The sequence below is a fragment of the Melanostigma gelatinosum genome, assembly GCF_949748355.1.
Source record: "Melanostigma gelatinosum genome assembly, chromosome: 8".
NCBI lineage: Eukaryota > Metazoa > Chordata > Actinopteri > Perciformes > Zoarcidae > Melanostigma > Melanostigma gelatinosum.
In genome coordinates, this window is record NC_136641.1 from 14,519,432 (window position 1) to 14,533,670 (window position 14,239).

Genomic DNA, 14,239 nt, shown 5'->3' on the forward strand with positions numbered 1-14,239 from the left:
ATGCCTGTAAAATGTGACTCCGAGCCTAGGATACCCATGATTCCCTTTTGAGATCCCCCAATGCGACTGATGCCGTGTTCATACTACGAGTGACACAGCTACAGCCTACACGTCATTTTCAATGGAAGTAGGTGACATAAAGCTACAAACTGACGGCCGACACTTGTCGCTGTGTGAAGGGCGTGATGCGCTACAAATCAAAGTTGAGCTGGTCTTAACATTTTCCAGGGCTCCAATGACGCTGTGAAACCTTCTGTTCCGTTCCATCTAAAAAAAAATATGCTGTTAGGCAGTTCCCAGTGCTGTTTAACGACATAAGTTAACAAGCGCTTGAGAAACACTTTGATGATTACTCTTTGAAAATGTAGCTGGCCTTGATTGGCCGTTTTGAGGCTTCTGTCGCTCGTAGTATGAACACAGCATAAAGACTAAATAAACGAGTCAACAGCTTCAGAGTTCCTTCAGGTCACCAGTCCCCCTCAACAAGATTCTGCTGATTTAGAAAATGTTGCGTATATTGACAGTATCATGGGCACAGCAGAAGACTTTGGGAAATTCAGCATTTGGAGAGGATGAAACACACATGGGACTTTTGCTAATGGTTACTTTCCCAACAGAGACTTGCACAGATGCAGTGGTGAAAGACAAAGCAAATCCTTTCCCAGCCGGCTTATCAACAGAATCCCCTTTCTCGCTCTTAGCCATGTTATCAGAGTAAATCTCAAGCTTAGCGATATCAGTTTAGGTCCCCCGTGGGAGTGGAGGTTGTCAGATGCACCTGCTGCCGTGGTGTTTGACTTCAAGGGATTTTCTTAGTGGGCCAAAGCACTCAAGCAGCAGAGAAAGACATGGAGACTGACAGATGACTTTAAAACAATCAGGCTCACTTTGGGAACCTCTTCAAAGACTTGGACGAGAGAGAAGATAGGCGGAGAGGCAGTGTCACCAATATGAGGCTTGGCAGCCGTCGATAGAGCAAGTGAACAATAGAGGGAAGGCAGGAGAAGAGAGAGCAGCTTGAATAACAATGTTGGGGAGTTTCTGAATGCGTGGGACACAACCAATGATGTCAGAGAGGATGAGATGAAAATATCTGAAAGGATAGGTGCTTGACTTAAATACGAGTGGCACATTATGCATACAGAGGATGGTTTAGTGGATAGGGATTACTGGTGACAAATAAATCCATCTTTCTTTCCACCTCTGACCACCTTGTGCCAGACTTGTACCATTCAAGGACAAGAGGTGGAGCCAAAACAATGGCAGGCCTTATGGAAGACATTTTGGAGATGAGAGGCTGGAGGTAGTTGGCAGACGGGGTTTTTGTTGGCAAGACATGCTGTAGTTGAAGCGCACAGTATAACTGCTCAGTTCCAATTTTAGCCTGTATGCAGGGGGGGGGGGGAACATGAAGCCCAGACGAGAACAAAATACAAGTTTTCAAGGTTATAAGGCATGTCAGCTATGGATATTTAATCTCCATATAACTCAGATATGTAACCTCTGTAAAGCAAACCTTACTAGCAGCATCAGTCTCAAAATTGATTTCCGTCAGTAATCTCACATTTGAAGTTGTATATCATCATTATCTACCTTATAATGCATCATTCCTTCAGATACAGTAGGTGAACAGTATGATTCGACCTCCTTAAAGCCGCTGAAGACTGTAACTTAACAATGAACTCATGAATGAGTCATCATGAAAGAAAATAAAGACGTCAGTGAAACCTGAATTACAGGAGCTTTCTGCAGCTACAATGTGATTTCAATGGGGAGTTAACAATCGTTCGCTGCGCTGCTGTCTTTACCAGTAAGCCATCATTTGGATGCAGTATTGTGATCTTAAAATCTATTTTCCTTCCGTGGTCCAGTTGGCTAAAGTCTCCCCACTGGCCTGATTGTAATGACGCGATTTGAAGAGTTAGTCGAGCATACTGTTGAAACTCTGGCTGTGGGAAAGAAAGAGTTTATAGCTTTGAATAACATAACTGCAAACGGAAATTGTTGTTATATCAGATTTTACGTTGCACTATTCGACGATACACATAATGCCATATGTCAGAGTCTTAGAGGGTTTTATTTGCATGCTCGTATTGGTTGTACATTTTGTAAAATCTGAACTCAAACTAAAAAATAAAAAAACGAATTTACTAATTACTAACAAATTACAATAACACGATTTGATGATTATCATTTTTGCATCTTTTAATAAAAGAGAAAGAAAAAGAAAGGAAAATCCTCCATTCTCCCCTTTAAAAAGAAAAAAAAGAAAATCCACCTAACATAGAATAAACATTATTTCTATAAGACTTTGCAACTCTTTTCTTCACAAGGTTTCATTTGTGACACCTTTCCTTCAGCAAAGAGACAAGTTAAAATCCGCAAACAGCAGAATCCTAGAGCTGCTCCATATACACTGAATAATGTATCAACCCCTGGGACATTATGACCGCAGCCATGGGGTCTGATTCACAGCTGGATGTCCTACATTCATGTAACACTCATCTGACGTAATATCTAAAAAAAGACCGACATAATCAGTCACTAATTCTCCAGCTTTGATCTCCAGCTCAGAGATAAAGTTGTCTGTGTATGAAGATATTGACTTTATTCACGAACATCAATAGAATAGCACATGGAAATGGATTTTAGTGTGTGTATGGCTGCAATGAAAGACGTGAGTAATTTGAATTGCTGTCAGAAAAATGAGGCGAAAAGTATTATAGCCTCCAATTAACTCTGATAAAAATAGGTTGCATTTAGATATTATGTTTTAGCTAATGTTGAGTTGGACAACAGGGAAAATGACTGAAACGCCTCAGCAGTTTTAATCTAATGTTTATATGATGAGTGAAACCCCCGGATATTAGCTGAAGACGTTTAGCTAAATGCCAAGTTTTATTAAAATGAAATAAACAGAAAAATGAAAGTATGAAATGTGTTTTGGGATATTGTGTGAACTATATTGCATGATGTTTCTGGCTTAAAGCTCCTATAGCAGAGTGATCCAACGTCTGTGGGCCTTGACAGCCAGGGCCAACTGTCACCTCCTAAATCCAACCCAAAATAGAAGGGGAGACAGATCTGAGCATGTTTCAGTGAAGCCTTGCTGGTACATTTTGCTCTAGCTGCAGACTGTTACACATTTCTACATTTTCTGATGCACTTGTGTCAGCAATGTTTTTTAATTAGAAGTGGAAAAACGAATCAACACGTAAAACACCTAAAGCAAGTATAAGAAGAACTCACTGATTTCTACAGGATTAATAATGGCTTAACGTTACTCATTGCACAAGTGCATATGAATGAGGCTTAAGACCTTCTTGCTTTCATAAGGAGTTGAGAAATATTGTTATGATTGATTGACACCAGTAACACACTTACTGTATAACACTGACTGACATTAGGATTGATGTTTTATAGACTCAATTATCAGTTATCATTTAACCGATAATCAACGATAACAATCTCCAGCTAGTTTTATTCAGAGATGGATGGATGGATGGAGTACTTTATAAATCCCAATGGGACAAAGTCACAGAAATCATGAAACAAAATAAATACTTGTAAAGGTAGGTAAGAAACAAAACACAAACAAAATTCATAAATAATAGATCATCAACTGGAATAAAATAAAATGAGAATGTAATATAAAAGCTCGGACCAACTCAACATGTAGCCTGTTGAGTGTACACGGTCAAATGTGCAATATATTTGAAATATGTGTGCTAGCATAAAAAAAAGCTGAAACCCAAACATTGTATTCTGTTTCAAAAGTATGAACAATTACATAATGGCTGTCAATAAGTCGGTGTTCCCTGCGAGACAGCTTCATTTGCATTACAACTGAATGAGTGGGTGTCCCCTCGATGGCGCGTAGGCTGGACTCTTGTGTGTAGTACTGTATGGAGCGCTGCGTTATCAATAAAGCTGTTAATCACGACAAAAGTATGATTCACTCACAGCATGAAGAAGAGGAAGAAAAAAAAAACACAACCCACCATTTGTCAGCCAATCATGGCAGCTTAGTGACGAACTTCCTGGTTACACTTTCTCGTAGGTCCCAGTCCTCTTCGTAATGGGTAGGCTGTGTTTGCTGCTGCACAGTCAACAGGGAGGACGCGGTCTGTAAGCGGAGAAACAGACTCAAAATGAGAAGAAAGAGCAAAGGATCTGCCTGGAGAAAGCTGTCACACAGCTAGCGTGGTCGGAGCAAGATAAGAAGAGTGACTCCAAATGCTATTTGCTCTGTGATACGCCTAGCCCAAGGACGTACGAGGCGGGCAAACAGGCGAGACTGGGGACGAGGTGCAGGATTTGGATGGCATTTTACCGGGAGCCAGGAAAGGGCTGTTGAAAACCTAAAGAGACATGAGCTGGGAATACGTTTGGGTATCATGTCTTGACTACAGAAGACGATTTATCCGCGGATAAACTGCAGCGGCAAGTCAGAAATAAAGGCCTCCTCTGATGGAGTGCTGTGCTCTTTAATCCAGCCAGAAACCTCCCCGACAGGCGGCGCCGAGCTATACGGCAAAGGGTGAGGAACCGAAGTGATCGGGGGGGGGGGGGGGGCTAAACTTGGCTAAATGTTGACGCGAAATGTGTCAAAAGTCTGAGCGAATGTTGCTAAACCGCTGAATTTCCCGTTGGTCCTGCGGAGACTGGCTCGGTCACAATACCGCCGAGCAGCTGTGATAACGTTTGTTCCAGTCCTTCCGTTTTCCTTCATCTCTCTTTCTGTTCAACAGGACGCTTTATACTCAATTGAAGGGATTTATGGGATCACAAGGTAATATTTCAACCTAAAGAAGTGTCACTGTTGTGTGTGTGTGTGCGTGCATGTGGCTGTCCGGTGGGCTTTAACGTTGTGCGCGGAGGACGGGCTTTACTTTCCTTTGTTTACAGTCGGAATCTCTGAACAGCTGATGCGTCCTCAGCGATGCCGCGATACTTACTGCCTGTTGTGTGTTTCTGCAGCCACCGCAAAGAGCTGCTCATGTTTAAGACGTTAGACTTACTTTGTCATGCACAGACGCACTTTAAAAACTACTGAAATGTATCATGTTTTTCATTCGCATTGCCTGAGCTATTGGGCCACGCAGATTAAAAAGAAAAAGTAAAGCCACCACATCCATCTGAAACAAAAACACTCTTGTAGCCACGTCTGAGCAAAAGAGGGCATTATTCCTCATCATGCATTTGCAAATAGCAATATGGACAAGCGCATAGCAACTTCTCCAACTGGATTTCCATTCACACAAGTGCAAATTATGTTTGTTTGAGGTTGTTAATACAATAATGTGCTGATGACTCTTGTTTGCCTCCCCACGCAGTTTCCTCTGATGAGATGAGTGTGCGTGCTGGCCAGGGCAGTGATGAGGTGCTGGTTTCGCAGGCAGTGTGGGATTACCTGGCTGCAGCTGGGCGGCCCTGGCTCATTGACTTCCAGCACAAGCAGGGGATGAGCGCTGGTATCATTAGGCGAGGGGAGAGGGGGGGCTGCTGCGCCGTGAGGCTGCAGCCGGTGGAGAGCTCCAGGAACGGTGGAGCTGGGGTGCTGGATGGACCCATCTCTAGCGAGACACGGAAAGCTTTCATTGACTTATGCCGCTGTGCCCGCAAAGAAATGAGCAAACAGGACGGGGGACCCAAGAGGAAGAGGGCTCTGCTGCCCTGTGTGGGAGTCCTGGAGCCAAACGGAGAGGGGAGCCTGCTTCAGCCTCCACCTCCCCAGCCTCGGCGCTCCCAGAGACAGCAGCAGAGGTTCAGGAAGCCTGCTGATGAGGAGGCCTGCGCCATGCTCCACGAGGCAGCCCAGAGGAAGGACATGGACTCCAGCTTGGCTTCCCATAGTGAGGCAGAGGACAACAGTACTTGTTCAATCTGCATGGGCGACATAGTGGAGAAGACTACCTTGGAGAGATGTGGCCATTCATTCTGTCGCTCTTGTCTGGAGCAAGCCTTTAAGGTGAAGAAAGCGTGTCCAGTGTGTCGGCTAGTGTACGGCCAGCTGATCGGGAACCAGCCTGCTAATGGTACAATGATCGTAGAGCGAGATTCTGATCTGGAGCTTCCTGGCCATGAAGGCTATGGGTGCGTCTGCATCATCTACAGCTTCCCTCCTGGCCTACAGGCGGTGAGTAGACCAAGAACATGTACAGATGTGACACTCATTGTTAATGGAATAACTGATCATGTTGATAACCATCCAGGGGTGTAATCAAACTGAACTCAGTGGTTTTGGATGAATAATACAAATCATGAAAGATCAAATATCAGAATTTCATAGAATTAAAAAAACTTTATTTGGCATAAAATCTAATTCATTTTACTTCTTTCGTCTAATCATGTCTGCAAGTATTACTACATTAAACTGAGATATTTCCAAACGATCTGGCCCCTCCGATTCACTGCGCAAATCTTCCTTTTTTACATCCAACAACTAAATGCATCAATTTAAAGGTGCAATTTCTGATCCAATTGTAAACAAATTAGGCAACTCCAAACACATGACCTGAAGCTGTCACTCTCAAATTCATTGACGGGTCTTTTAATGAAGGGAGGGAAATGACACTGTTGGACTTGTTTTCTAACTCTGTTGTGTTCACGTTAGTATTAATCTTTTATAACCGCAGTAAAACAAGCTGGTATTTGCAGCTGTGAGTTGGCAAACACAAAATGCGTCACTTTTTTCATGACTACAACAAACTCCTAAAATATTTAGTGAATGCATCCCAAATTTTAAAAAGGTAAAAATGAAGGATTGGGCCTTTTTAAAGCCTCAGAACTTTGACACAGGTTTTTTCAGTTGTTCTGGTTGATTAGACCTCTGCTCAGATTAACTGGAAACACCTGTGTGGGTGTGTTCAGAGCTTTAAGGAAGCAAGTTTTCTCAATATTGCTTCACAGGGACTTTTACCTTTAAAAACATACTCCAGTTTTCTTGTAAACAAAAGCTATATTCACTTTCAATGTTGCGCACCAACATGCACTGTGTGTATCTCTGAAGGCTAACTAATGTGTGGAGTTAATTTCCTTCCTCATAAAAAGCAGATCTTTATAAAGTATTTTGTCTGGCACATTGCAGCATATCTTGGCACATTACTGTCATATCAGCATGGACTATGTATCCAGCCATGTTCTTTAACATTGCATCTTCCATTACTTTTTGTCCATTTGCTTGCTCCTACATGTCCCACAGTATAACGGTATCTTTTATTTAGTCCCTGCATGGTAAATGCCATTTTTCGACCTCCATGACTCCAGTTTGTAATGCAGGCTTTCTGTTATAAATGTGCAATCCAGACTGAGAATTTTTTTTTTGACGTCATCAAGGGTTTCCCCAGACTTTTCAACACTCCTCCCTAACGAGACTTCTTTTTACAGGCTTTCCCTTGAGAAGTACTGTAAACTGAGTTCCCCGTTACCAGGAAATAGATTAAGATACTTTTTTTTTATTTTTATTTTTTAAATGAAGGAACTGCTGCATTAATTCAGACATGTCATAAAAGACATTTAATAAATAAACGTAAAACACACTTTCGAACATACTACTCAAACAATCGCAATTAAAAATCCAAGATGGCAACACAATCCGTGTAGTAGCAAAGAGTCCCAGGCCCCAGTAGACGGACACAATAGTTCTAAACCCATCGATGCCCCTTTTTAAACAGATCCTGTTTGAACTCCTTTACAGCCAGAACACCCCAGCCCAGGTGTTCGGTACCCAGGAACAGACCGCGTGGCCTACCTCCCTGACAGCCCTGAGGGGAACCGTGTGCTAGGACTGCTGCGCCGGGCCTTTGAACAGCGCCTTATCTTCACCATCGGTACCTCCATGACTACGGGCATGCAAAATGTCATCACCTGGAATGACATTCACCACAAGACCTCAATATGGGGCGGGCCCCGCTGGTATGTATGGCCTTTTTTGCTGGAGGCAAATAGCCACTGGGACTTGATTTAATAGCCTCAACAACTTCCCTAACATGTGTGGTAGTTCAGAGAATGGCTCAGTAAAGACCGACCGTTGTAATTCAAATTCCTGACAAGGAAATGCTATCAGTTGATGTCCTTGACTAGATGGCACTATTGCTGCATGAGCTCATACAGATGCGTTTCTGATTTCTCCTGACAGTTTTGGCTACCCAGACCCCACTTACCTGGTGCGAGTGACGGAGGAGCTCAGAGAGAAAGGCATCACGGCGGACTGACGGCATCTAAATAACTCTTTCAAGACTTTGTAGGACTTTCCGAGTGTCCTTGCGGTGGACATGACTCGGCTCCAGGTTGTGCTCTGAGACTCCCCGTCCCTTAAGGGATGGCTGAAGACGAGGCCCTCAGCAGACGGGCGTCTAATGCTGCAGCAGAGCCCACTTCACTCCACTACTTGTTCTTCTGTTTGCTCATTTTTCCTGCATAGTTCAGCTTATTCCAGTGCTATATGTGGAGGAAAATACTTTTGAGTGCAGTGCATTCTTGTATTACACAATCCTCTATTGTCACTGTTGGCAACAGGACAGATATCGGCTGCACTTATTTAAGAGCATCGTGTTGCAATTCATGGAAAATCTAAGTTCTATCTTATAAAGACCGTTTGTTATATTAATGATTATTTCCATTTTGGGGATTACTTTAGTTCTTAGAAGCACACATTTTTTGGTTTTATCTCCCCAGTAATGTTTTAAGTAAGTCTCTAATTTGATTTCTAATTACCTGTAGTAAGGATATTACTTGGGTTAGATGGCAAAATAGCACTGCTTCAACATAAAGTATTACTTTTCTGAAGTTATTGCAATCTAAAGCACTCACATGCACTTTTGTAAGGGAGTTGTTTCCTTTTTTCCCCTCAGTGAAGTCCGAGTCATGGTTTTGCTTCCTCTGTGTGGAAGAGCAAACGGGTTCATGCAGCTGTCAGCTATTAGCTTGGTGGCTACAAGTTGATGTCAATTGCTTGGAACTCTTTTGTGTGCAATCTTTTTTTTTTTTTTTTGGTTCCTCCATGTTATCTAAATAGGAAGAATGTAAACTGGCTCACTGCAGCACTTTTTTACATGCATTAGGACGTTCCCCTGGGTTTTATTATTTTTTTTCCCACTCATTGGTCACTCCTGTTATTTCAAGATGTCTCCCAGGTGTTGAGCCCATTACCTCAGTTGTTGGTAATGAGCTCATCTAATTACCAGATTTATGACGATGTCAAATATAAAAGGGCATATAGACCACTTAAACCAAATCAAAGGCACAAAAGCTCTTTAAATATCTATGCCTCTGTCCCTGTCAAACTGGGAGTTTTGCCTGCTAATGTTCTCCTTTAAAAATAATGTAACTGTTGTGAATTTGTTCATTTGAAAAGATAATCTACGCTCCACATTGAACAAAAATAACTTCAGAAAATGTTGCAGGAACAATTGATCTGCTTTAGATTGGGGTGTTGATCTCATTTTGTTGTGCCTTTCCTATATTCACTTTTGATAAAAAAAATATCAAGCATGATGTTACTAATGAATGGTAATCAGTTTGGATGTATTTCGGTGTTATTTCATAGCTAAACAGCATTATGTTTGTAGCTGTACTATCTGGCTTTAAGTACAAATACTACACAGTTCATGAAAATATGTATGCTAATGTGTATTAAATTAACTTCTCCTTCATAAACATTCTCGAGTCCAAATGCTGAAGGACCCTCAGACTGATAAAGCTGTGTGTGTGTGTGAAAGTGCTTTGCTAAGTGCAGTAACCTGCTTGGCTCGTCGGACATTTGTCATTAATTTGACTAGTCGGATCCATACATCAAATACTCTTGTATTATGTTTTCATCCTCTTTGTATTTTAGTTAGGGACCAACTGAAATATTTTTGGGACACAGGATTGTATTTCACTAAAGCTACTGTGCAAACATTTCTATGCATTACATGTCCGAGGAAGAGCCAGGGAGAGTGAATAGGTGGAGAGATTTCACGTATTACAAATGGAATGTCGAGGAAAGGTTGGCGTTTTGCTTTTTCTAATTGTGTTGATTCGTACTTTGTTGATATTCAGAATAATGTGCTTTACATTTTAATACTTGAATAAAAAGTTATGTTTGGGTTCGTCTTGGGTATTTAATGTAGGTCCTGAATAAACCAGGTGCTCCGTAAGCAACTGAATATCAAATTTGTGTCCATTTGGAATGAGTTGGGGTTGTCTCCTCTAATCAAGATTTGATGTGAGCTGCTTACCTTTGACATCAAAGATTCTTTATTCACGATACTGAACTCTGCAAATGCACTTTGTGCTTTCGAGTGGATCGTGAATGCAGAGTGAACAGAGCTCAGAAAGACCTTGTACTGTATACTACATTTGTACCTTTGTACGCTACCTTTACAAGTGAGTAATGTAGGATATATTTGATTACATTTTTGAGGTATAGTCATGAATATTAATGGTTCAACTTTCTGGTGAATGAGGTGTATCACTTTAAATCATTATGAACTGTTCGGTATGGGGTGTCGCAGTGGCTAAGATGCATATCACGCAAACTGTCTGCTTCTCTACCACATACTGTCGACTAACGGCAAAATTATTTTTATTTTATTTTAATAAATCAAAATAACTGTAGCACCCCAAATCCCCAGATAACAGGTTCAGATGCTGTTAAGGCATGTACACACAGGAAGCAGCGTTGTATTAAACATATAGATCTGTATTCGTGCAAAAGTATTAATTTCATGCTTAAAATCAGCTTTGCGCAGACAGTAACATCTTGGTTGGTATGCAACAACACACTACAGGTCGCGTATATCCCTGTAATGGGTTGGCACGAATAAAGACTCGTTAACCTCGTGCAGGAGGAGAGCACAAACTACATGCCAGGGTGCCACGGTATTACCTTACATCAAACGATTTACTCACAATAACGCCAGTCACCAGTCAGTTAGGTATCCTGTGTGGCCACAAATCAGACTCAGTTTTGCGGTGGGTGCCATATTGAACACAAGCAAAAGTGATTATATAAACTATTTATAAATGCTAATTGAATTAATTACACAGAGGCAGCAATATGTCAGCATCAGTGCCTGTAATTATAATCTTTATGAAGAATATCAGTTGTGGCCCAACACTTATACTGTCAATACTTGACTGATTTAAGAATTAGGAGTATACCACTTGTTTGGGGTAAAAATAAGAATTACAAAGTGGTTATAAACCGATCAGCAGGATACTCATTTGTGTTTGTTTTGAACTATTTTTTTTCTTCACAAGGTAATCCCTCTGAAAGCTTTTTTATAAAGAAAAGAAAAGCAATGTACAAATACCTCAGAATTGTATCGTAAAGGTGCCACCACTGGGGGCAAGCTTTTTGTTTACATTTGGTTCATAAAATGTGCTACTGCCCACCAATATCAAATTAAAACCAATCAGGGGTCAGTGTTTGTTTGCGCCACATGGACGCGCATCATCAAGTGAAAGTGGTATATTACTTTTCCTATGTTGACGTCACATATCTCTCGGTCATAAACCAACCCATTTGCATCCATATATGGAAAAGAAAACACTCGTCACATACCCGGAAATAATGGAAAACACAAGAGTCCGTAGAAGTACGGACGACTGCGCCATTTGCTTGGACAACATTCAGGAGAAGAAAACCTTAAAGTGCTCTCACTCTTTCTGCGCTGCGTGTATCAACTCGGTTTTCAAGTTAAAGCCCGCTTGTCCGATATGCAACACCTACCACGGAGAGTACACGGGGACCCAGCCCGAGGGCTCGATGACGGTGACGCGCAGCTGGCAGCGCCTGCCTGGCTTTGAGCACTGCGGATCTATTGTCATACAGTACAGTTTCCCAGCAGGGATACAAGGGGTGAGGCTGACGCTTTCAACGGAAGCTGGAAGACACGCGAGTAGGCAACATATCAACAGAGCGCGTGTTTGCGTAGTTTGACTACATCTTTCATCTTTTTGTGATATTACAGCTGCACACCAGAGGGCGCTGTTTTTAATTTTTACCAATTGTAACAGTAGAAACAATCCCAAAATGTGTCTTTGTTATTTCCTTATAGGGAGATGTGAGAATAAGCTTTACCTCATCAGCTATAATACAGATATCATATTACAAAATGCATCAATGTCTAGGTCATGTAAATCTGTATACTCACAATTTAAGTGTTATTACAACTCCAAATCAGTGTATGTGACATCTATGCTGCTGTTTCCCATATTACAGCCTGAACACCCAAACCCTGGGGTGAGGTACACCAGCACCTCCCGTACTGGCTTCCTACCAGCCAGCGAGGAGGGTGAAAAGGTCCTGAAGCTGCTGAGGAAAGCCTTCGACAGGAGACTCACCTTCACCATCGGACAATCTGTCACCACGGGCCTCAATAACGTCATCACCTGGAATGACATTCACCACAAGACCAACATGGATGGTGGTCCACAATGGTATGCATATATATATATATATATATATATATATTTTTTTTTTTTTTTTTTTTTTTTTTTTTTTTTTTTTTTTTTATTTATTTATTTATTTATTTATTTATTTATTTATTTATTTATTTATTTATTTATTTATTTATTTATTTATTTATTTATTTATTTATTTATTTTCCCCATAAGTGTACAGACAGTAATGTAAGATTTTTAGTTTGTCTTATCACAATCTAATTATAGTCAAAGCCTTTCCGGATGTAATGTCATTAAATGCATAAAAAATACAGGTTCAGTAAACTAAAAGGACGCTTTTTTTATCCCTGTTCCAGAGATGTACTTACCACATTTTTACGTTTGTTTGTCTTTCTCCATTCGAGTTTTGGATATCCAGATCCAGAATATTTGTTCAGGGTTCAAGAGGAGCTTCGTGTTAAAGGAGTAACACAGGATGATTGATGGGTGAAGATCATCAGAAGACATCCTTCAAATAGATTTGACTCTTTGTATTGTTACAAAGTCTCTGATTTCAGCTCTGCATGTTTTGCAGTCCTCAAGCAGGGATCATCATCACTGAGATGTTTTTATTCTATGAAGATTAGTGGTTATTCACAAAACGTTTTAAACGTTCAACCAACTATGCAAAAACCAAAGCAGACATAGGAGACAGAGCAGGTGCAAGCACTTGTCATCTGTGAAATTATTCGGTTAAGTTTCCGAGAGAAATGAGGGATCATAATGTTTTTGGCAATGTCAGGGTATTATGTTTCAAGCATCATGTGATATTTTGTATTTTTTATTTTATTGCCACAGATCTCACAGAAAACCAATTGTTTTGGATGTGTGGTCAAAGATGTAACTTATTTTTCTCTATCATAGACTGCCATTGTTGTCCAAAACCTACTACAAATATAGAGGACATGTTCCTTCATTACAATGAACACGGAAACTAGAGTTTGTATCAAGGTGATCCCACATACACAGCTCAGCTGCTGGTAATATTTACTAACTCGCCACATCCACAGCTGAAAATAGTCCCCAACAAATACACCATGTACTCCTGTTTGAGTAACATTAGCTCAAAACTGCAGTATCCAGCTGTTTTAGGGAATACTTTACCAGTGTTTAAAATTGAAATACATACAGTGTAATGGATTTAGAGATTCATATCTCCAGTAATACAGAATTGGCTCAGGGATGAGTGACGCAGACAGGAAGGGGAAGTCAGAAAGTATTGACAGATTGACAATAACCAACATATAGAATATTTGTCTCATCATACGGCACCTTTAATACATCTTAATTCATTATGTGCCTTTCTATGACATCATTCAGTGTATTAGTGGCCAACAAAAGGAGTTCTCTGAAGTCCAGTCATGTATCGGTCCTAAATGTTTGAGTCCAAAAACATCTTTGATATATTTCAGTCCTGTTTTTTGCCTGTCTATTCCACTAGAGGGTGATGCTCTCTCATAGGAAGACCATGTGATGGCGTCTGCTTGGTATGCAGCTGTATCATCATCACAAACCCAACGTCCTGCAGCACCTCCCAAACCTCATCGCCCAAAGTCAGTGAGAGGAGCAGAGCATCTGCTATAGATGATGAGTCATGTGTTTCTATGGTGTTCGGGGGAGTTTTAGCAGCAGCGTACTGAAGACTCGAGATGACTTGTGGTAGTGACATGCACAGACAGCAGCCAATTCAATTGAAAGGTCAACAAAACTAAAATAAGTCAAGGCTCATCTGTTGTTGAATTTCATGTTAAATGTATAACAAGTGTCCTCGGCATCACTAGCACAAATAAAAAGGAAAAAAAACATT

General features: G+C 41.0%; 2 protein-coding genes across 2 annotated transcripts; both read left to right on the plus strand.

Moving 5' to 3' along the window:
* The first annotated feature begins 4,131 nt into the window (after positions 1–4,131).
* dtx3 (deltex E3 ubiquitin ligase 3) lies at positions 4,132–10,073 on the plus strand. Its single transcript, XM_079273381.1, has 5 exons — positions 4,132–4,540; positions 4,752–4,792; positions 5,337–6,139; positions 7,700–7,917; positions 8,141–10,073. Exons 2-5 carry the CDS (start codon positions 4,780–4,782, stop codon positions 8,214–8,216), a joined length of 1,110 nt encoding a protein of 369 aa, XP_079129507.1. The 5' UTR covers positions 4,132–4,540; positions 4,752–4,779; the 3' UTR covers positions 8,217–10,073.
* A 1,455-nt stretch (positions 10,074–11,528) lies between these two features.
* LOC306780552 (putative E3 ubiquitin-protein ligase DTX3) lies at positions 11,529–14,239 on the plus strand. The gene is made up of 3 exons (XM_079272962.1): positions 11,529–11,848; positions 12,212–12,429; positions 12,798–14,239. Exons 1-3 carry the CDS (start codon positions 11,561–11,563, stop codon positions 12,874–12,876), a joined length of 585 nt encoding a protein of 194 aa, XP_079129088.1. The 5' UTR covers positions 11,529–11,560; the 3' UTR covers positions 12,877–14,239.

Bases quoted from the DNA above. Each gene is read 5' to 3' on its own strand.
- dtx3 (XM_079273381.1), top strand. The intron at 6,140-7,699 runs GTGAGTAGACCA...ACTCCTTTACAG, and splicing joins TCCCTCCTGGCCTACAGGCG to CCAGAACACCCCAGCCCAGG. The intron at 7,918-8,140 runs GTATGTATGGCC...TTCTCCTGACAG, and splicing joins ATATGGGGCGGGCCCCGCTG to TTTTGGCTACCCAGACCCCA.
- LOC306780552 (XM_079272962.1), top strand. From the start codon at position 11,561: ATGGAAAACACAAGAGTCCGTAGAAGTACGGACGACTGCGCCATTTGC. The intron at 11,849-12,211 runs GTGAGGCTGACG...CCCATATTACAG, and splicing joins TCCCAGCAGGGATACAAGGG to CCTGAACACCCAAACCCTGG. The intron at 12,430-12,797 runs GTATGCATATAT...TCTCCATTCGAG, and splicing joins ATGGATGGTGGTCCACAATG to TTTTGGATATCCAGATCCAG.